Source organism: Nansenia antarctica (genome assembly GCF_963989245.1).
Source record: "Nansenia antarctica genome assembly, chromosome: 2".
Lineage (NCBI taxonomy): Eukaryota > Metazoa > Chordata > Actinopteri > Argentiniformes > Microstomatidae > Nansenia > Nansenia antarctica.
The window spans coordinates 81,448,815-81,471,972 of record NC_137675.1 but is presented as its reverse complement, the minus strand read 5'-3'; the positions used below and the strand labels follow the sequence as shown (position 1 = coordinate 81,471,972).

Here is a 23,158-nt window from a genome sequence, read left to right as displayed (position 1 = left end):
GCAGTATCGCTGCAACATGTTGACACACATGACGCTAGTTCCCTAGACTAAAGGGTCGTAACAGTGTGGGAGACTGTCGAAGGCTGCAGAGAGGTCCAGCAGGATGATAATGCTGAAGTGGCCAGAGTCAGCAGCGATGAGGAGATCGTTGATGATCTTAATGAGGGCGGTCTCCATGCTGTGGTGTAATCTGAAGCCAGATTGGAGGGGCTCATAGAGCTCATAAATTGACGAGTGAGACCATTAGTGAGACTAGTCACAAATAGGATTCCTGGTCTCTGGCTCCCTCATGTGGGTCGTTTGAGAAAGTGGTCAATCAACAATTATGTGGAGCAATGACTCCTATTTGATTAGTTTATTCAAGATCTCATCTCATCTGATTACCGATCAATCAAGCAATAATGTCAAAATGCATACATGTGTCCCACAGATGGTTTGTTTGAATTATCTGACTAGACTAGTCTAGACTCATTGTATTTAGCTAATTTGATATCTTACTTGAACAGAAGGCCCCCATGCCACAGATAGTCCTAATCACCCGGGAGCCTATTGAACTGTTCTCTATCCAGACCATATCCATCATTGCTGCTTTGTCTTTCACAATGGATTCTTTGAAATGTGTAAAAACAAATAGCCTTCTAGAACCTGTTCCACAGTTATTGTTAAAAATCTATAGTTCACACAGACATAGGGATCAAGTGTGACCGGTGGCTGTGCCTAGTGATGGAGGGATGACCACCTAGTGATGGAGGGATGACCACCTAGTGATGGAGGGATGACCACCTAGTGATGGAGGGATGACCACCTAGTGATGGAGGGATGCTCTGTGTTCTGGCACTGGGGAAGAAAAGGGGGAGGAGGCAGAACTGGAGGGTCTCCGGGTCTTTACTGGATCATAAACAAATAAAACAGATGACAGGCATGGCATGGCATAGTATAGTAGGCTGCACAGCTGGCTCCCCTCTCGGTTATTAGATTCTCTATATACATAATAATCTGTATACATAATTATAATAATCACAACAGACATTTCAAAGAGATTCACAATATACAGAATAATCAACAATGTTTTCAGAAGAATGTACAGGAATAAAATAATTCAATATGACCCATATGAGACCATCATAAAAACCTAGACAGACCTATTCAATACATTTAAAAATAAATAAATATAGGCTTATATATATATATATATATATTGAACCTTTATGTAACCAGAGGCTGGTGGAAATGTGAGATATATAAAAAAAATAAGCCTGGATTTTCCTTTAGCGATGTTGATGGAAATCCCCCCTGGTCCTAGCATAGATTTATTTTTGTTATGATGACTGATGACGTGTACGATTATTCACTTACTTTAGGCAGATATACTTGTCGTAAGTGAAATTGATTGATTGATTGAAAACTTTATTAGAAGATTTGCAGAAGTAGGTACATGAAAGTACATATTACATACAAGGTCAACTAACAGGATAAAAACCCAAGAAAGCCACTGGCTTATTTCAATTGGGGTCCTTGATACTCAATTAATCGTTACATGTAAGACAGACAAAAAACTAGTACTATCTACAAGATAATACAGACAAATAACTAGTACTATCTACAAGATAAACATACATCCAACATGGGAAGAACAATACAACAAAACATAAGGTATGTACAGCGGGTAGGACAGGTGGGGACATACACCACAGGTGGGGGCGGGGGACAAAACACATAGTATGTACAGTGGGTAGTTCGGGCAGGGGGACAGGCATATAATATGTACAATGGGTAGTTCGGGCGGGGGGACAAAACAACAAGTATGTACAGTGTGTGGTCATGGTGGGGGGGGGGGGGGGTACAAAACACCAGTAGATTTAGGCGGGGGGGAGGGGGGGGGGCGACATAATAACATTGCGTTTGCAATGTCACTTCGGATAAAGGCGTCTGCTAAATGTCTCAAATGTAAATGTCATTTTAGACCACTGCACCGCTAGACCTATCTAATAAAACGTCGGAGCGATAAATGCAGTCAACTAATTGGTCATTATGGCTTTTTAATTAATTGATTGGATTCTCTGCCACGAGTCCCCGAAGGACGCACGCTGGCACAGCCCCCCTTGTCCCGTCGCCAAGGTAACAGACCTCTGGTCGTTTAGGCAGCGGCCGTCATCCTCCCCCTAGACACGGCTCTCTCCGGTGCTCCTCCCCGGTGGGAGATGTGATGGTGATTGAATGGGGACATGGAGAACATGAGACAGACGGAGGAGGAGGAGTGGCTCTGCTTTTCATCTGTCAACTTTAGCTGCGCCACTGTCGCCGTCACGACTCCACCAGCCCGACGTGTCATCCTTTAAAAGCAGCGCTTTTTGTTGTTGTTGACGAGAGCACGATCATCCTGCTAGGATCGAGGCAGAGAGACCCCTGATATGGCGTTGGACGGGGTTGGTTTCTTCAATAGGCTTAGGCTATAATAATAGCAGCAGTTTCGAGCGCTACCGGTTCTCACACACACACACACACACACACGCACGCACGCGCACGCGCGCACGCACACACACACACACACACACACACGCACACACACACACGCACACACACCCATTAGGCGTGGAACAAGGATCTCCACCCCCGGACCTGCAGAGGGACTTTCTTTCACTTCGTCTCTCACGCTACGGTAGGTCGAACTCGTGTGAACTCTCGCTCTCCAGGTCTCAGGTAGTTGGTCATATATACAGGTGATATGATAGATACTTGGTCATATAGAAGCAGTTGCTGTTAATATAGCAAACGGTGCGATGCGATGATTTGTTTTTGGAACAGGTCTCCTCTCCTCTGCGCAGTGCAGTTGGATGTTGTTGACACAGGCAGTGCAACACTGCTGCTCCGAACTGCGACTGTTTGTTCCACAGCTGTGAGTCCATTAGAATAGAGTGAGTTGGGCATGAACTTCGGGAGTAAATGCCAAGTTTTTACGCATGCAACCAGCGTGTCCGTGACTTGATATAGAAGCCTACAAGTTTTCGAGACGTTGTCTCGTTCTCTCACACGCGCGACGTCACGGGCGGTAGAAGCAGCGCTAGTTCTCTCTGTTCCACAGCTCTACGTGACGGACGTTATCGTCAAAAAAACAATTGTCTGCAGCATGCATATTGTCATTATATTAAAAATGTTCCAATATTTCTGGCCTGAACCCTGAGAATATGGTATTAATATTCTTATAATAATGTCTTTCCTGGATTAAACGTATTTCTCTTTCCTCTACTTCTACCCTCTCCCCTTTCTCTCCACCCACTCCTCCTCATCCCAGACTATGGAGGACAGTCCCCAGCGTTCGGTGCGAGGCCTGGGGGCTCTACCCTGGTATGTGGGGGGGTCTCAGGTGCTGGGCCTGGCCTGTGTGGTGATCACCGGGGTGTGGATGGGTCACTACCGCGGGGGCTACGCCTGGGACGGGTCTGCTCAGGAGTTCAACGTCCACCCTCTCTGTATGGTGCTGGGCTTGGTCTTCCTCTATGGAGACGGTCAGTAAACACACACACACACACACACACACACACACACACACACACACAATTACACACACACACACACACACACACACACACAATTACACACTCACACACACAGACACACACATTTGAATACTTTATTTGGTTCCACAAATTATATTATACAAACAGGGAATCAAATATTTCGGGGCTAAGCACACACACACACACACACACACACACACACACACACACACACAATTACACACTCACACAATTACACACACACACACAATCACACACACACACACAGACACACAATTACACACTCACACACAGACACACAATTACACACACACACACACACACACACACACACACACAATTACACACTCACAGACACACACACACACACACACACACACACTGATGCCCAGCTGGGGAGCTGAGTGTGTCTTCTCAGAGCCATTGTGGTCAGTGTGGTGTCAGCCCTGTTTGCCTTGGGGGGAGATTGTGACCTATTGGATTAGCGTGATGCTAAGCTAACGCTGCACAGAGACCCAGCCACCTGCCCTGCGGCGCTCTCAGCAACAGGAAGAGATCACTCACTCTGTTAGAGCAGGAGGAGCACAGATTTCATTTGTTTCCAGACATTTATGTGTGTGTGTGTGTGTGTGTGTGTGTGTGTGTGTGTGTGTGTGTGTGTGTGTGTGCGCGCGCGCATGTGTACACGTGTCTCTGTAACAAGTTGTAAGGGAAATTTACTTTTCCAGAGAGTTTTTGTGAGATTCACAGAATTATACTCAAAACTAAGTTTTAGTTTTTTTTCCTAAGAATCCCAAGAGGCTTAGAACCAATGAAGGCTTTTGTCCTCGGTTAAGGAAGTAGGTCAGAAGACAGAGTCTTCCCTGTTCCCTCAGATCCTTCTCAGGTAGCAGGGCTACAACACTCTCTCAGTCTTTGATGATGCTGTCTGCAACAGGGGAGACTGGTGGAGGCTTGGGGAGGCTGGTGGTAGCTAGGGGAGGCTGGTGGAGGCTAGGGGAGACTGGCGGTTTGATGATGCTGTCTGCAACAGGGGAGGCTGGTGGAGGCTAGGGGAGGCTGGTGGAGGCTAGGGGAGGCTGGTGGAGGCTAGGGGAGGCTGGTGGAGGCTAGGGGAGGCTGGTGGAGGCTAGGGGAGGCTGGTGGTAGCTAGGGGAGGCTGGTGGTAGCTAGGGGAGGCTGGTGGTAGCTACGGGAGGCTGGCGGTTTGATGATGCTGTCTGCAACAGGGGAGGCTGGTGGAGGTAGAAATCGTCTGTTTGATACCATCCCTCATTCCATTCATTGTATTACAATGAGCCCGTCCTCCGATTTTCTACCTCCAATAGCCTCCCCAGGTCTACCGCATCTCCACTGTAGCTCTGTAACTAGTCTCTCCTGTAGGACATTCATCGCATTCATTTTGGCGATCGATGCACTGTTGGCCCACAGAACTGGAACAGATGTTCTATGTGTGTGTGCGGGTGGGGGGGTGTGTGTCTGTGGGTAGGGGCTACAGTACTCTGGTCCCATCTGGGTGCAGCAACACGCCTACCAGATGCTCGTTATCTCGCTAATCACCTCAGCTGCAGCCCCCCATCCCCGGGTTCCAAACGCTGCTACGGCAATACAATTAGGACAATAAACCTGAAAGGTCACTTAGACATTAGTGTTGAGTTAGAGTGAGCTGTGTGTGGCGGTCTGGGAGGAGAGAGCCCCTGGCGTCGTTAGGATGGCAGGAACACATGTAAGAGATGTCACACACACACACACAGCTAAGCCAGTAGTAGAGGGGGGGTGAGAGGTGGAGGGGGGTAGGGGGTGAGTGGTGGATGGGGTAAGAGGGGTAGGTGGGTGGAGGGAGGGTGAGAGGTGTAGAGGGGGCTGGAGGGGTGAGAGGTGTAGGGGGGGCTGGAGGGGTAAGAGGGGTAGGTCGGTAGAGGGGGGGTGAGAGGTGTAGGGGGTAAGAGGGGTAGGTGGGTGGATGGAGGGTGAGAGGTGTAGGGGGTAAGAGGGGTAGGTGGGTGGATGGAGGGTGAGAGGTGTAGGGGGTAAGAGGGGTAGGTGGGTGGATGGAGGGTGAGAGGTGTAGGGGGTAAGAGGGGTAGGTGGGTGGATGGAGGGTGAGAGGTGTAGGGGGGGCTGGAGTGGGTGAGATCTGGAGGGGGGTAGGTGGGTGTCTCAGGTTGCCTAAGGTTGCCTCAAAGAGTTAGGTGTCTCAGGTTGATGATAGGGGAGGCTTCAGGCTAGATCCTACATGACGCCCTGGGGTGGTTAGCTGTTGCTGTCACCGTCACCACAAGAGATGTTTTTGAGATGTTTAAGTAATGAATGCATTACTCTTTCCATATAATGACATATACTGTATGAGGATCCTATATAATGACATGCCCCTGTATGACCAAACCCAGTCTGTGTGTGTGTGTGTGTGTGTCCTCACACACCCTTTCTGCTTCAACAACCCTCCCCCCAACACACACATGCAACTCCCAACACACACCCTCTCTGCTTCTCTTTGTTTAGTTGAGTCACACTGTAACCACAGCGACCATAATGTTCTACCATTTACAGTTGATAACAACAGGTAAATGGACTGCACTTATATAGCGCCTTTATCCAAATCGCTTTACAACGGCCTCTCATTCACCCATTCACACAAACATTCACACACCAATGGCGGCAAGCTACCATGCAAGGCGCCGGCCCCGCTCACTGGGAGCAATGTGGGGTTCAGTGTCTTGCCCAAGGACACTTCGACATGTGGCCAGCCGGGGCTCGAACCGCCGATCTGCCAACCTTGCAATCATTAGACGGCGGCTCTTTTTTAAAATTATTTTATTATAAAAATATTCTTTTAAATACAATCATAGCTATACATATTCATACATGTTAATTTTATAGCCTTCATTGTATTCTAATTCAAATAAAATAAATTTAAAAACCAATAAATAAAACTAAACACACCCATACCATTTTGGTATGAGATAAATCCATCTATTATTCAGTCAGTCCTTCATAACCAAAATAACCCTTTAACATAAATCAATAACAAATGAATGCAACAATAAAAACAAAAAACATCTTCAAAAATCTAAATCAAACTCCAACCCTCAATCCACCCCCACCCTTATAAACCCACAATCCCTAATAAACAACTTCTCTAAATCTTTTTGCCCTGTCTTGTGCATCAGTCCCACATTCTTCCTGACCAATCCCTCAAAGACTTTCCACACCGTTATCCACTTTCCCTCAAATCTTGCTAAATTTCTCCTCAAATAAATTGCATACCTAGCCTGTGATAATACATAATTTAAACACCATATATTCACTCCCCTCCTCTTTCCCTCCACCCCAAAAACCACCATCCTCCTCCACTCCTGCATCCCCACCACCTCCACCCCCCAGTGCTTCTTCACTAGTCCTTTCAACCTTTCTTCAAATCCCTTCATTTCTCTACATTCAAAAAGCATATGCATTAAGTTCTCATCCTGTATCCCACACACATCACACTCCCTCGAAACTGTTCTGTCTACCTGATGCAACACCACCTTAGTATAAACCCTGTTATGCCTGAGCATAAAATCAAAATGTGTACATTCTAAACTATTATATTTCAAAAATAAATTCCTCCATATATTCTTCACCTCCAATCCTGGGAACACCTGCCTCCACACCTTCTCTGCCGCAGGCTCCTTCACTCTACTCTCCAACAGTGCCCAGTAGCACTCCTTCACCGTAACAGCTGAGAAGTCCCACACTGTTTCCCCTTTCCCTAGTCTTAACCTAGGTCACTCTGTTTGCTCCTTCCCTCTTAACTCCCTATCTAACCTCCTCACCCACTCCCCTGGTATACTCTGCTTTATTTTATTATACATGCTCACTATTTCTCCCCTTCTCATCTCCTCATCTGTTTCCCTAACAACTTCTATAATTGCCTGCTCTGATAGGAACCCTGGCACTACCTCATACCTAAAATCCCTTACTCTAATCAGTCCTGCCCTCCAAGAACTCCTAGACTCTAACATTTTCCCCTCTCTTCTTATTACCGGGTTCAATAAAACTGGGACATTTAGTATCTCCCCTCTCTTCTCACACTCATATCCTACCCCAGGCAAAAAACTACCCCAGGCTTTAAACACCTCTTTATAGAATTCCGGCACCCTATCATACATCCGTGCTTTAAAGCACATCAACAACCCATAATCCCCACCCCCCCCACATCTATGTACCCATTCCCTAAAGTATCTTTTCCATCCATGTCCTTCCGAGTCCCCATACAAAAACCTTTTGACTGTTCTGACTCTCATTGCCCTCATCTTTACCTCCAAATCTACCAGTTTCAACCCTCCTTTATCATAATCTGCTACTAGTACATCATACGCTATTTTAACCCCCTTTCCTCTCCACAAAAGATCTGACACTAACATCCTGGTTTCTTTTAGAACCCACTCTGGTACATTCAATACACCTAATACATAAACATATTTTGACATTAACAGTGCATTAACAATTACAACTTTTCCCTTCAGTTTCATGTTCCTTTGCTTCCAATAATTCAATGTTGTTCTTATTTTATTCAAAACCCCTGTCCATGTGTAATCAACAGCCTCCCTGTCATCCTCTCCAAGATATATCCCCAACACCTTTATCATCCCCTTTACAATTTTCAAATCAATTGTCTGTATTCACTCCCCCTATACACAACATTTCAGACTTGTCAACATTCACTTTTGCACCAGAAGCCTTTCCATATATGTTTACACACCCCATTATTCTGTTCACACTATTTACATCCCTGACAGTACATGTCGTGTCATCTGCATATTGATGGATTATGCTAACTCCTCCCCCCGGCATATTTATTCCCTTAATTTCTTTCTCCTGCTTAATATAAGCTGCCAATGGCTCCACAGATATGCTATATAGCAATGCTGACAGTGGACACCCTTGTCTTATTGATGTACCCAAAGGGAAGGAGTCAGTCAATAATCCATCTATCTTTACTTTACTTCTAGCATTCTTATATAACAATTCAATCCAATCCCTCATAACAGTCCCAATCCCAAAATGTTCCATTGTTTTCAATAAAAATACATGTTCCACCCTGTCAAAAGCCTATCCAAAGATAACAATAAACCCCCTTCCTCCCTCATGTCCTTCACAACATCCCTTAATGTGCACATATTCTCTGCCACATCCCTCCCTGGGACTCCATAGGCCTGGGTGGGTGCAATCATGTTTTTCATTACTTCATTCAATCTATTAGCTAATACTTTTGCTATGGTTTTATAATCACAATTAAGTAATGATAATGCTGTATACTTCTGTAATCTGTTCCTGTCCCCTTTACCCTTATACAATAAAGTGAGCACCCCCAAGCCCATAGAGTCCGGAACCACCCTTTTATTCCCCATACACATATACACTCTGCACAATATAGGAGCCAGGATGTCAACAAATGCTTTATAAAATTCAGCCGTCAACCCGTCCGAACCCGGACTCTTGTTTAGGTTTAACCCCATGATGGCTGTCTTAACCTCCTCCACCCTTAGATCTGCATCACACATTTTCCCTTCTTCTTCTGTCCCCCTGGCTTCCACTGTTTCTAATACTTTATTCATACATTCCTCATTCACACCCCCAGATGTATAAAGTGACTGCACAGTATCCATTATTCCCACTAAGTCTGTTATTATTTCACCTTTATCATTCTCTAATTCCTTAATTTTCCCTTTCTCTTTCTGTCTCTTCTCTAAACCTAAAAAGAATGCTGTACTCCTTTCTCCCTCAACCACACCTTGCTCTACTCCTTACTAAAGCACCATCACACGTTCTCTTCTCTAACTCCCTCAAATCTTCCCTCACCCTCAAATACTCTGTTAAATCATGCCCTGGAATATTATCAACTCTCTCCTGTTCTATTGCTAACCTTTTCTGCAAATCCCTTTCCTCCCTCACCCTCTCTTTCCCTCTCCGTTTTGCAAATACTATTATTACAGCTTTTAATTTATCCTTCATCCCTTCCCACCACACACACACATCACTCTCATACATCTGGTCTTCCATAGCAACACTCACACACTCTCTTACTATCACCCCAAAACGTATATCTTTGAGCAAACTTGTCCCTCTTAAAGCACCATGTCCCTCCTCCTCCCCCTACGTTCCCCGCACCTAGCTGGAAAGACTGAGCATCGTGGTCACTAAAGGCCATAAACCGATACTCAACCTTTCCAACCAGGTGCCTCACCTCCCTCTTCACTAAACACAAATCGATCCTTGATTGTCTCAAAACCCCCATCACCATTTGTCTCCTTGAAAAAACCTGTGCATCAGGGTGCCCCTCCCTCCATATATCCACCATTCCTCTTGTGCGCATCATGTCTAGCAGTACTGGGCGTGACGGATCATTCCTAAATGTCACCCCCCTTGTTACATCTAACCTATCCACCACCACATTATAATCCCCAACCATAATACAATTCCCAACACATTTCTCTTTCAAAGATTAAAAAAAAACGTTTCTATATTTATCCACATTTGGTGCATATATACAATACAGTGCATACTCAATCCCTTGATATTCAAACCCCACTCCCACCACCCTTCCCTCATTGTCATTCATTATGTTCCTTACATTGTTCACCACCCCATTCTTTACCAAAATAGCCACCCCACAAGCGTACACTGTTCCATTGCTTACATACACTTGTCCATTCCACCTCCTTCTTACCTCTTCCATTATGTCCTCTGTCCAATGTGTCTCTTGGAGGCATATGATTTCCTCCTTGTATGCTGCCAACACAAGCTCCATCTTCTTCCTATCTCTGAGTCCATTTGTGTTGACAGCAACAACCCTGACCATAGTCACGATACAAAAAAAAAGGAACACATACACCCCCATGTCATTTTCCTATAGCCACCTTGGTCTTCTTCCCTCGTGCTTTTGCATCCCTTCCCGATCTTGTCCTCACCCTCTGTACATCCTCATATAGTCCTTCATCGGAACCTTTTCTTTTTCCCACGCCCTCTGTTGAAGGCCCTGCCTCATCCATTTCTCCATCTCTTACAGCATTATCGAAGCTGGCTCCAATCTCCTCTCTCTCTTTACCCTCCACTTCCACCGAACCAGGCCCCTCCGCTCCTCCCTCCACTTCCGGCTCCAACTGCGTCTCCTCCACCACCTCAGCTTGTCCTCCTCCCTCCGTTACGTATTCATGGCTCCTTTCCCCACCTTCTCCTTGTGTCTCCACCTCTTCCTCCTCCACCACCTCCTCTTCCTCCTCTCCCATCATCTCCTCTTCTTCGTCCCCCTCCACCTCCACCTCCACCACCTCCTCCTCCTCACCACTGCTCACTCTCTCTCCTCCATCCCCTCCTCTCCTTCCAATGCATTCACGTGCATAATGTCCTCGTTTGTTACATTTAAAGCACACGAACTCCGGGCATTCTCGCAATACATGTCCTGGCTTAATGCACAGCCTACACACCCTTACTTGCTTATCGTGAATCACCCTAAAGTGATCCACTCTAACCAGGGTCTCAAACTTCGTAGAGTACGGCAAAGACCTCACCTCTTCTGTGAATTTCACTTTCATGTATCGAGTCCCGTCTGCTATGTCCGTTCCCGGCCATGTCCTTCTCTTGATCGGTGACACCGCTTTCACCCCCCACGACTCCAGCCTCTGCCTGATCACGTCGTCTTTCAAATAAACCGGGAGATTCAATAACGAGACCACCATCTCATCCACTGCCAAGTCCTTTCCCATTATCCTTACATTTTTAATCAGGAATCCATCTGTCAGCTTGTCCTTCCCTCTCCTCGATGACAGGGTCATTTCATATTTCCTGTCTCCTTTCGGCCGACAGCCCTCCACATTTCCACACACCTCCTTTATTCCTCTTAGCATTTCCATCACTGTAATGTTACTTCCTTGCTCCAGTCCCACTTCCACCGTCAGGCTCGCGTCGTACCGTTTATCCATATTCCTTTCATCATTGTCCATTCCGTTCGTTGTGTTTGTTGCCATGTCGTCCGTCCTTAGAAGCCCCCGATCAGCACGAAGCTGTCGGGGTACTCAAAACCAAAACTCACTTAAACTTAAATGTTATACAGTTCGATTGATTTGCCAAAATCTCTTGAAAGCTTTCTCAGACCAAACGCAAGTTTGTATCCGTTCACCTCTCGCTCATGCGCAGACGGCGGCTCTACCTCCTGCGCCACAGCCGCCCCATATGGTTGATAAGTTCTGCCTCCTTCCTTCCATCCATCACCACTTTTCAGGGCTCTGAGATTGAGTCTGTAATCTCAATACAAATATCTAGGAATTGTAATTGATGATTCACTCTCTCTTTAAGCCTCACATTCAACAATTAGTGGAAAAACTGAAGTTGAAATTGGGTTTTTATTTTAGAAACATGTCTTGCTTTTCCTTTGAGGCCAAAAGGAGACTTGTTGCTGCCAAATTCATGTCTGTGCTGGACTATGGCGATGTTCTATGCATGCATGCGTCTTTGCAATGCCTACACATGCAGGATACTGTCTACCATGGAGCACTGAGGTTTAGTACACGTTTTAAAGCTCTTACTCACCATTGTTCTTTGTTTGTTTTCTTCTAATAACAGGATGCGCAGGGAACAGACACTCTTGCCAATAATTGTATAAGTAAGGAGGCCTGGGTTTCTTAGAATTAGATATTTTTCCACTACAACACTTTTCCTGTTTATATATAGGCTATACAGTATGAAAGAAAAAGTCTCTGAGATCTGAATCTTGAAATCTCTCTCTCTCTCTCTATCTATCTATCTAGCTATCTATCTATATATATATATATATATCTATGGAGATAAGTCATGAGATAAACAATGGTGACCTCTGTAGGAAAGGTTCCTGGTCTAATGCTGCTGTGAAACTCATGTCATGTGTGTGTGTCTGTATGGTGTGTGTTTATGGCATGGTGTGACCAGTAACAACACAGTCTGTAGACTGTAGACTTTACCAGACCTGGGCAAAAGTTGTAAAGGTGGAGGTGTAAAGTCAAAGTCTATTTTACACTAACTGGTATGAATGGTAACCTAGACTAACCTAGATGTATTATTATGAATAATAATAATAATATGAATGTGTCTCCCCTCACAGCCATACTGGTGTACAGGGTGTTCAGGAATGAAAGCAAACGCAACGTCAAGATCCTCCACGGTGTCATTCACCTCCTCGCCCTCGTCGTCAGCATAATCGGTAAGGCCTGTGTGAGTGTGAGAGAGAAATGTCTTTCTTTCTTTTTCTTTCCTTTTTCACTTTTCTCTACTATCCATCCCTCACTCACTCTCTCTTGCACAATTTGTCTCCTGTGTTTTTACCTCTCGTCCTCTGTCTTTCTATCTAAATATTTAGATCAAGTGAAATGTTCTGGATGTCAACAGGAATCATGTTTCGAAGGAACAAACAGTGCCAGAGACACAGATAAATACACAGATAAATGAAAACAGGATGAAATACTTTATGTAACAGGATGAGAGTTAGCCAGAAGTGTGTCACGGGCAGATGTTGTTAGGGCCTTCTTGGCTAACGGAGCTAACCCTAACCCCTAACGCTAGACCAGTGTTTCCTCTATATGCATTTATTGGTGGCGGGCCGCCACGAATGAATTTGCTCCGCCACCAAATGATTCAGACAATCCACTTTGATTCAGGCTGCGCAGAAAGGCAGCGAGTTATTATGACCGGAGAACTGAAAAAAAGCATGTGTCCCTGAACGCTCCGCCAATCACTGTGAGTAAACTGACTCTGAGAATGTCCTCACGTCACATTTTACCGTAATACCCTATGGGCCGGTTTCACAGACAAGGCTTAAGCCTAGTCCTAGACTAAAAAACATCTTCAATGGAGATTTTACATTGAAAGTGTGATTTAGTCCAGGACTAGGCTTAAGCCTTGTCTCTGAAACCGGCCCTACATGTTGGTTGAAGTGCAACATCTCAGCTTTCAGGGACAGTTGGATTTTTTTCGATAGCACAAACCGTTTAGAAATTACGGTAATTACAATGTCGGGTGCGGATGTGCGGTACATTCGGCGCAGAAGTGGTATCTATACCAGATAAATAATAACCATTTGCTCACGTAATTTTTCGTTTGTTTACATAGTCTGAAACTACAGATGGTAAGCTTTCAAATGATGCGTCAGACATTGAAATCGAAAAAAAAATCAAGACGACACGAGTATTTGAATGTTTGTTTGTATCATGTTTTGCTCAAGAATGGTGACTGCTAAAAACCCTGCTAGCGGCTAACGTTTCGTTCTAAAACGAAAGTATTGTAACATCCCCACTTGGACAGTGGTTGAAATAATGACAGATAGCTTCTCTCATGTAATCTGTGCGTTTAATTGTAAACTATCTCATACACAACTTTCTTAGTTCACCCGAGCTCTCTCTCCCAACGGTCTCAATAACACACACAGCATCACAGGGGTGCATTGGCACACACAGTAACAGTGCGAACATGAACATGAACTCAAGCATTAATGAACATTAATGAACAGGGTTGTTCTATCTAATTTATTATGTTTGTGTTATGCTAATAAATGTAGATCCACACAGGTATACAAACTGAGATCCGTTGCCATTCCGTTGCCATTCATTCTGACAACACACACACAGTCGTAAAGCTCTAACAGAACGTGACGTCGTAAAGTGCAACAAAGTGCTGCAATGACATACTGTCGTACATAACAATATTGGTATTTGATCACCTTCTATATAAAATCACCTGCTCGGCTTTAATGACTTAACCGCTATTTAAGAAATTATATTTGTTTTCGCGTGCACGCGTTTTATGCGCATGCACGCATTTTATGCGCTGTGCGCGCGAAAGACGACCACCCCGCCACCAATGGCAAAAATCCTGGAGGAAACACTGCGCTAGACTGATAAAGGACATGACTTAGCCCCCCAACCCAGACCTGGGAACCAACACCCGTCTCTTCACTGAGTTTAGCTGCACACGATTTTGAAATTCAAGATGCGTGACTTTCACATTTAACGACTTCACTATAGTACTTTGGGCATAGGTAGAATTGACATAGAGCACAATCTAATATCTATAAATAAATGTAATAATATTGATCAGGAGATCGCTGATCATCTCTGGGTCCGTCAAACGCTATTGGGGAACCGTTCACACGACCCGAATGGCGTCTATTGTGTAATGTGAAAGCAGCTTTAGTTCCAATGCAGTGGAGACTGGTGGAGGTAGAAATTGGAGGATGGGCTCATTGTAATTCATGGAACGGAATGAAGAACGATGATAACATGTTCATATCATGTGTGTTTGATACCGTTCCTCATTCCATTCCATGTGTGACGATGAGCCCGTCCTCCGATTTCTACCTCCACCAGCCTCCCCTGTGCTAATGTTACAAGTGCTAAGGTTACACCTTAACTGCTCCTCCTGAGACATCTACTACCCCCCAGCACTGCGTCTCCTGAGACACCCACTTTTCCCCTTTACTGTGTCCCCTAAGACTTCTACTGCCCCCCCTGTACTGTTTCTCTTTTCTCCAGTGTCTATATATATATTTTTTTTTTTAAAAAGGTTTTCCTTCGACTGGTGGATTGATGATTCACTTGCTTAGTCAAATGTATAGCACTTGTAAGTCACTTTGGAATAAGGCGTCTGCTAAATCGTGAGCTTAGAATGATAAGGTTCCATCTCCGTTTAGGGTAGTTCAGAGATATTGAGCGTCAACGTTTTTACATTCCATTATGTTTTGTGAGATGGAACCTTTATATATTACTAACTAAAACATTTCAACATTTTACAAATAACACCACACAGGCATTAATAAACACCTAATGGATCAGATTATGTAAAAAAACTAAATTTTGACAAAAATGGAGATAGAACCTTATAATTCTAACGTCACGAACTGCCAAACATGTAAATGTGAATGTGATGTTAACCGTGCCTGCCGGTCTGTCCTCAGGCATCGTGGCTGTGTTTGACTTCCACAGAGAAGCCAAGATCCCTGACATGTACTCTCTACACAGCTGGTGTGGCATGACAACCTTTATATTCTTCATTGTACAGGTAGAGGTATACTACACACACACACACACACCCCTACTGTAGACACACACACACACACACACACCCCTACTGTAGACACACACACACACACACACCCACACACCCCTACTGTAGACAAACACACACACACACACACACACACACCCCTACTGTAGACAAACACACACACACACCCCTACTGTAGACAAACACACACACACACACACACACACACACACACACACACACCCCTACTGTAGACAAACACACACACACACACACACACACACCGACATCCCTACCCTAGACAAACTCACACACACGTGTAGACCTCCTGGTATGCAGGCCAGGCAGTAGGTCATATGAGGCGGGGACGCATCCAGACCTTTCACCTGTCTTGAAGGAAAGAAAAGAGTGTTGGATGAGTATTGATATAAAACCCACTAACTCCCCACTTTCCTCTCCTCTCCTTCCTTCCTACCCTCCTCTACCTACTTCCTGTCCCAGTGGCTGATGGGTCTGGCCTTCTTCCTGTTCCCGGGGGGGTCCGCCTGGCTGAGGAGTGCCTATCTTCCCCTACACGTCTTCTTCGGTCTGCTGCTGCTGGCCATGTCCGTCAGCACCTGTCTGCTGGGCATCACAGAGAAACTGCTCTTCAGCATCACGTGAGTGTTATAACACCTGCTATAACCTGTTATAACCAGTCTGCTGGCTATCACAGAGAAACTGCTCTTCAGCATCACGTGAGTGTTATAACACCTGCTATAACCTGTTATAACCAGTCTGCTGGCTATCACAGAGAAACTACTCTTTAGTGTGAAGTGAGTGTTATAACACCTGTTATAACCAGTCTGCTGGCTATCACAGAGAAACTATTTAGTGTGAATGAGTGTTATAACACCTGTTATAACCTGCTCTACTGGGCGTCTTGTGAGGGTTATAATGCCTGTTATCACCTGCTCTGTGTTTCATTCATTCTAGTGTTAGGGTTTCTACCTCCACCAGCCTCACCTGGTACACACCAGATAGTTGGTTGGTGAGAAGCACTGCAGAGGTCCCGGGGTTAAAACAGCTGTGTGTGTTTTAGCTTTATTCATTGCATTACCCTTTTATTATTCAAAAACAACTTTATTAACACAGTCCGTCCTCTCTCGTCCACAGGGACACCTACTCCAAGTTCGTCCCCGAAGGGGTGCTGGCTAACGTGCTGGGGCTGCTGCTGGTGATGTTCGGGGTGCTGGTGGGATATGTAGTCACACGGGAGGACTACAAACGACCCCCCCACCCCGAGGAGGAGGCGCTGTCCGTGCACTTCAAGACCCTGACGGAGGGTGGGAGCCCCACGTCGCCCTAACTACCCCCCCCCCCACCGTTGAGGCCCACGGCACCCTAACTACCCCCCTCCCCCTCAGCCCCACCTCGCCCTAACTACCCCCCCCCCCCCCACCGATGAGGCCCACGGCACCCTAACTACCCCCCCCCACCCCACCGATGAGGCCCACGTCACACTACCCCCCCACCCCCCCACCGATGAGGCCCACGTCACCCTAACTACCCCCCTCCCCCTCAGCCCCACCTCGCCCTAACTACCCCCCTCCCCCCCAGCCCCCTGACGAGCCCCACCTCACCATAAGGGATCAGATTAGGCCTTTCGCAATGGATCCATATCTGACCCTGTCTCACTGCTTGGGGGCACCATCTACCAGGGTGAGGCTGGTGGAGGTAGACATCGGAGGGCAGGCTCTTGTAATGCATGGACTATAATGAGGAATGTTGTTTTTAAATGTGTTTGATACCATTCCATACGTCACAATGGGCCCGTCCTCCGATTTCTACCTCCACCAGCCTCCCCTGCCTTCTACCTACCCATGATGCAAGGACTGTCTCCCTCCCTCCCTCCTGTCACCTCTGCTGCACTACCCTGCCACCTTGTGTCCAAATCGAGATATGACAGCAAGCTGACTTAACCAATGTACTTTATTACCATTGAAGTGCCACAGTTAGATCTCTTTCAAATTAAATAGCCTTTCATAAAAAAAAAAAGCTCAGTGGATAGGTTATTACAGCCCAGTAAACAAAGAGTCCAAAAGACGTCCTCAGGGACGCCGGAATGTGGGTTCAGATGACGTCTTTCTAGGACGTCCAGGTATATACTGGGAGTAGAGGAAACTTGAAATGAAAGGCGTGTATCCAAGCCAAAGTTATCGGTGCCTTTGATCTGTCGAGATTAGTGCCAAATAATAGTCAAACTGGTAACACTGGTAGGTAGGCCTGGGGGGGTATTCCATCAACGTCTCTAAAGAAAAATCCAGGCTTATTTTGATAAATCCCGCAAGATTTATGAAAACATCCAGCCTTATTTTTGATAAATCTTGCGAGATTTTTCTAAATAAGCCTGGATTTTCCATTAGCTACATTGATGGAATACCCCCCAGGTCAGATGACTCAACCAGAGGAGCGTGTTGTCATGGTGCATTCATGACCGACTCGGAAACCTGGAATTCCCACCTGTGACTGACCTCCGAATTCGGAGCAATTTTAGGTCGGAAACTCAAAACTACCTGAACGCCCACCGGGTGATGCATGGCTACGGTTGGCCAGTTATAACCGCTTTAACTTTCAATTGTGCAAAAGTTTGCAACTCTCCAAAACGTCTCTCATGCACCAAAACAAAACCTCAGTGTGTAATTCAACAGCTTAGAATAAGATTATTGTTATATTTCCGCCCTTTCCGTTAGCGTATGCTTCTTAAAATCCTGCCACGCTAGCAGTTACTCTCCTGTTGCCATGACGTTACAGAACTACAAGTTGGAGACACAGATTCTGAGGACGTATTTCGGAGAGTTTCCCGCTTGTAATCACAAGAGTTGGAGCTTGTATTTCTGAGGGTTTCTGACTTGTCATGAATGCACTCTTAGGGCCGGGTTCACAGACGAGGTTTAAGCCTAGTCCTAGACTAAATCCTACTTTCAAAGGAACATCTCCATTGAAGATGCTTTTCGGTCTAGGATTACGCCGAAAATACGCCGCAAGCGTCACCCTTAGCAGCGAGTGTGCGTTTCATTTCAGCGCCCATGTTAACGGGTTAGAGCCGCCATTACAACAGCGTGGGTCTCAAGCGTGTCTCTCACTGGCTGCCGCGGCACGCCATCTAGAGATTAGGACTCTCGCCTATTTTTTCCGCGTGCCGTACTACGCGTTGCAGGCAAAACTCAATGTACAAAGATAGGGCTGGCAGTAGCAGCTCCGCAGTCAGAGCCACAGAAGACACGCAGCCAGTGTGGAAGCTGCAACAGTGAGAGCCGCAGCAGTTCCACCACGCACACGCGCTGCTGAGGTTGACGCTTGCAGTGTTTTTTTTGCCGTTAGGCTTTGAAACCTGCCCTTAGTCCTGTGAGAGAAGAGCTTGAGGTGTGTGAGGACGTTGTCGGGTCATTCAGGGACACGGCTGTTTGTTGTCTGTTACAGACACAGCTTGATGGGTGAGTTAACCAATGAGATGGAAGTATTGTACTATGATAACTCACGTAAAGGAGGCTGGTGGAGGTCGAAAATCGGAGGACAGGCTCATTGTAATGTGTGTTCGATACCATTCCTTATTCCATTCATGCATTACAATGAGCCCATCCTCCGATTTCTACCTCCACCAGCAATCCCTGAACTCTTGGAATAGTCAACGTTAGCCGACGTCAAAGTTGTTGTTCCTGTTCTATGGGAGGTTTAATCCATAGGAAATGAGGGATAATAGCACTCTCTAAAATAGGAGATTCTAATTATTTATTTTTGAATATTGCTATTATTATTGTCAATATATCATTGAAATCGACCTTTTAGAGAAGGCTATCCTTAGTACTCAAACATTTATGATAACTGATATGCAATCAAAAGGTTGCAGAAAGAAACAAGGTTCTTTGCTCTCTCACATTTTGTGAGAAATGCGCTATACAAATAAAGTTTTATTGATTTGATTTGAAGGTTGAGACCTTGAACGAAGCCCAGATCATCTCTTCTAGGCTACAGTGTTCCTCAAGACCAGTTCACACGAACGGTCAAATGCCAGGAAACATCTGCCGGTATTTCTAGTCTGATCTGTGTAGTCAAAGCTTCAGAGGAAACAGGCTTTCAGTCTTCAAACCCAGATTCATGTTGTTGAAAGAAAGGGACTTATATTAGTTGTGTGAGTGTGTGCCATCTATTGAAGTCTGGTCTTATCTGATCTGTTGTACTGTATCTCTGTTTGATGTAAATAATCAATGGTGTCAAATTGTATTTAAGAGAAACAAACTAGATCAACATATATTACTGTCAATGGTGTCTGATGTACTCTGTGTATTAGTCCTCTTATTTAATCCAAATATGAGATATCATTCTTAGATTAAATGTTGCGTGTGTGTGTGTGAGTGAACACCTCCTGACTGCCTTCATACCACTGTTAAAGATGCATGACTCAATCATAAACTTGGTGTTGAATACATCCTCCTCCGTGTGGTGTTTGATGTAGCATATTCAGTATGAGTGTGTCAGAGACAGATACACACCCTCTCTCTGTCAATATGTCATCATGGTCAATCATATCTGTGTTTGATATCTGTGAACACACATATCTGTGTTTGTGTTTGTCAAGGGCAAATTACATGATGTCGTGGTCACTGAGTAATTACAGTGTGACTCAACTAAACAAAGAGAAGCAGCGAGGGTGTGTGAGAGAGAGATGGATGGAGAGCGTGTGTGTGTGTGAGAGAGACAGAGAGATAGATAGCTGGATGGAGAGTGTGTGTGTGAGAGAGAGAGCTGGATGGAGTGCGCGTGTGTGTACCAGTTGAGGATGGTGTGAAAGGAGAAAGTCAAGGAGTCGACCCCACACAGTTTTTCTCTTTCTTCTCTCTGAAGTGGTAGCCATCTTTAAATAAGTACATTATTTCCTCATACATACATACAGTTTGATTGGACAGTTCACAATCGCTTAACTGGGTTCAAAACGCATCCACGTTTCCTCTGACAACCCTCTGATTTAACACTTCACGTCAGGGGAGGCTGCTGGAGGCAGACATCGGAGGACAGGCTCACTGGAGTGTGGAACGAGCCTGTTGTCCTCCTATTTCTGCCTCCACCAGCCTCCCCTGCTTCACATATAGATCCTGTACAGAGAACTCAGCAAGCTCAGAAAAAACCCCAACAGTTAAAAAGCAAAATAGAAAAACTGAATATTTGCTTTCTTCACCTTCATAGAGAAATAAACATCCCTTGTTCTAAGTCCCCCCCGCCACCCCCCCCCCTCTCTCTGCTTCCCTCTTGCCATTGATCGACCAGAATCAATATTGATCAACCGCTATACAAACATGTATCACACACACGTGGTGCAAGTTCATATGAGCGTAGGTCAGCAGAGATCAAGCATGCAAGTGAATGCCGCCCCGCATGTACAGGAATTTACAACAGAACTCTATAAAAAACAGTTTCTTGAAAATAAACATTATTTTCTGCCTCGTGTTCATCTGGGAGTCCAATAAGAGTGTGTTGACTTGTCAGTCCCGCCTCCTCCAGACAGCAGGCTCAGGGATAGGATTAGCCTCATGTATTGACAGAATGAGCGTCCAATCAACTGTCTCATTTCTTTCCAGTATGTCATTATGTCCGCAGCCACGGGCCTTACTTCGGGGTCTCTTTCAACCAGAACCAATGAACCAATGAGAGCAGAGGAAGAAATAACCTATTGGTATTAATAACCAAACACCCCCCCCCCCCATCACGCACTCCAATATACAGTAAAAAAACAAAACAGAACAAAAAAACCTAGGATATCAATAAATAACCTCGAGTATGATATATACCGTGGCTTAAACTCAGTTGTCAGAACTTCACTGGCGTTTCAAAGTAAAACGTGACAGAAAAATTAAACATGAGGACAAAGGAGATTCTAGTGGTTCATGTTTAGAGGAGAACGGTCTGTTCTTCAGTGTGCCAGCGTGGGGTAGAGGGGGGGGGGGGGGTTGTAGAGGGTGTAACTAGAGAGGGTAACTATGGGGGGGAATGACTCTCCAAAACAACATGGAGGAGGATCGTGTGACAGGAATGGAGCTGAGCTGGGGCCAGGCTGTCAGACAGGCAGCAGACCATCAGAGAGGGGGAGGAGCCTAGTCTCTGGGGGGGGGGGAGGGGGAGGAGCCTAGTCTCTGGGGGGGGGGGGGGGAGAGCCTAGTCTCTGCCTTATGGGTCGTTCAGCACGGGAAGGACTGGACCTTACGTAAACTCCCAGAATGATGCTGTGTAGATGACTGGCTCAATAACAACAACATGACTCAGCATAAAGGTTGACAGGGAGGATCATGATGCTCCTTACATGAGATCCTCTCATGATTAGAGGGACTTCACGGGAGGCGGGTGGAGGCAGAGATCTGGAGGTAGGATGTCCGATTTCTACCTCCGCCAGCCTCTGTGAAGGAGCTCTATGCCCGCCTCCTCAGATGTGAAGGAGCTCTATGCCCGCCTCCTCAGATGTGAGCAGAGGCCATCTGTGCAGCCGTCTCTGTGGCGTAAGAAAAGACAAAACATGGATTGGAACATTTGGAACATTTTACGGCAACCGTCCGCGCGACAACTCTGATCAGAAACCGTTTATCGTTCAACTGTGAAGAATAAACAATGACGACAACAACAACAACAACAACAACAACAACAACAACAACAACATTCAAGTTATTGGAAAAGAATAAAAAAACGTTCCCCGTTCCCCAAAAGCCTCAAAGCTTCTCAAAGGTCTGTGTTGCCATGTGTCACTCTTGAAACTTGAAAAGAACATGACAAAACCCCAAAAGCAAACACAAAATACAATCCGAAAGGAAATAATATATTTATATAGTATTTTACAAACATAACTTAAATGATAAATATTACTTCTTTTTTCTTTTTGCTGCTGCTGCTGCTGTTTTTCCTATGTACAAGTAATGTTCCAGGACTGGTTTAGTTCTGTTTACAGCAGAGGGCAGGGTTGTCTCGGCCCAGGGCGCTCTCTCCTCTCCTCTCCTCTCCTCTCCTCTTCTAAACGAGGGACACGTAGGACCAGATGGACCAAGGACCAGGGGAGGGGGGGCCCAGCTCTTTCTAGCCCAGGACAAGCACTCAGGGGCCAGGGTGAGAGTGGAGGGAGGGAGGGAGTCGCCCATGGGGAGGTCTGGAGGTTCCCAGTTCATAGTGTGACAGTGATTATTTGACATCGGTCCTCCTGGCGTAGTCAGCCTGATGGAAGCTGTGGCTCAGTGTCGCCCCCTGGTGGGGTTGGATTCAAACTGCAGCGTTTCCTCCCGTTTCCCTCATGTTTCTTCCACGGTCTGTACGACGGGTGACGAGACAGAGGGGTAGAGGATGAGAGAGAGGAGAGTTGTTACAGCTGTTAACTGTGTCAGTGTGTGTGTGTGTGTGTGTGTGTGTGTCCGCAGTAGCACAGTACTCCTGTAGCACGCCTTCCTCTCTGAACGACTCCTCCTCCTCTCAGGACATCAGCAGGGCTGTGAAAGACTCTTCCTCCTCTCCCTCTCTCCTTACACTGTCTGTTATTCCTCCTTCTCTCCCTCCCTCCCTCCCTCCCTCTCCCCCCT

At 45.8% G+C, this 23,158-nt stretch overlaps 1 protein-coding gene across 1 annotated transcript; it reads left to right on the top strand.

The window, feature by feature from the left end:
- Positions 1–3,295: 3,295 nt before the first annotated feature.
- Positions 3,296–16,917, top strand: cyb561 (cytochrome b561; the record flags this gene model as incomplete). Its single annotated transcript, XM_080524612.1, has 5 exons — positions 3,296–3,506; positions 12,637–12,735; positions 15,481–15,584; positions 16,071–16,228; positions 16,725–16,917. 5 exons carry the CDS (start codon positions 3,296–3,298, stop codon positions 16,915–16,917), a joined length of 765 nt encoding a protein of 254 aa, XP_080380738.1.
- Between the last annotated feature and the right edge of the window lie 6,241 nt (positions 16,918–23,158).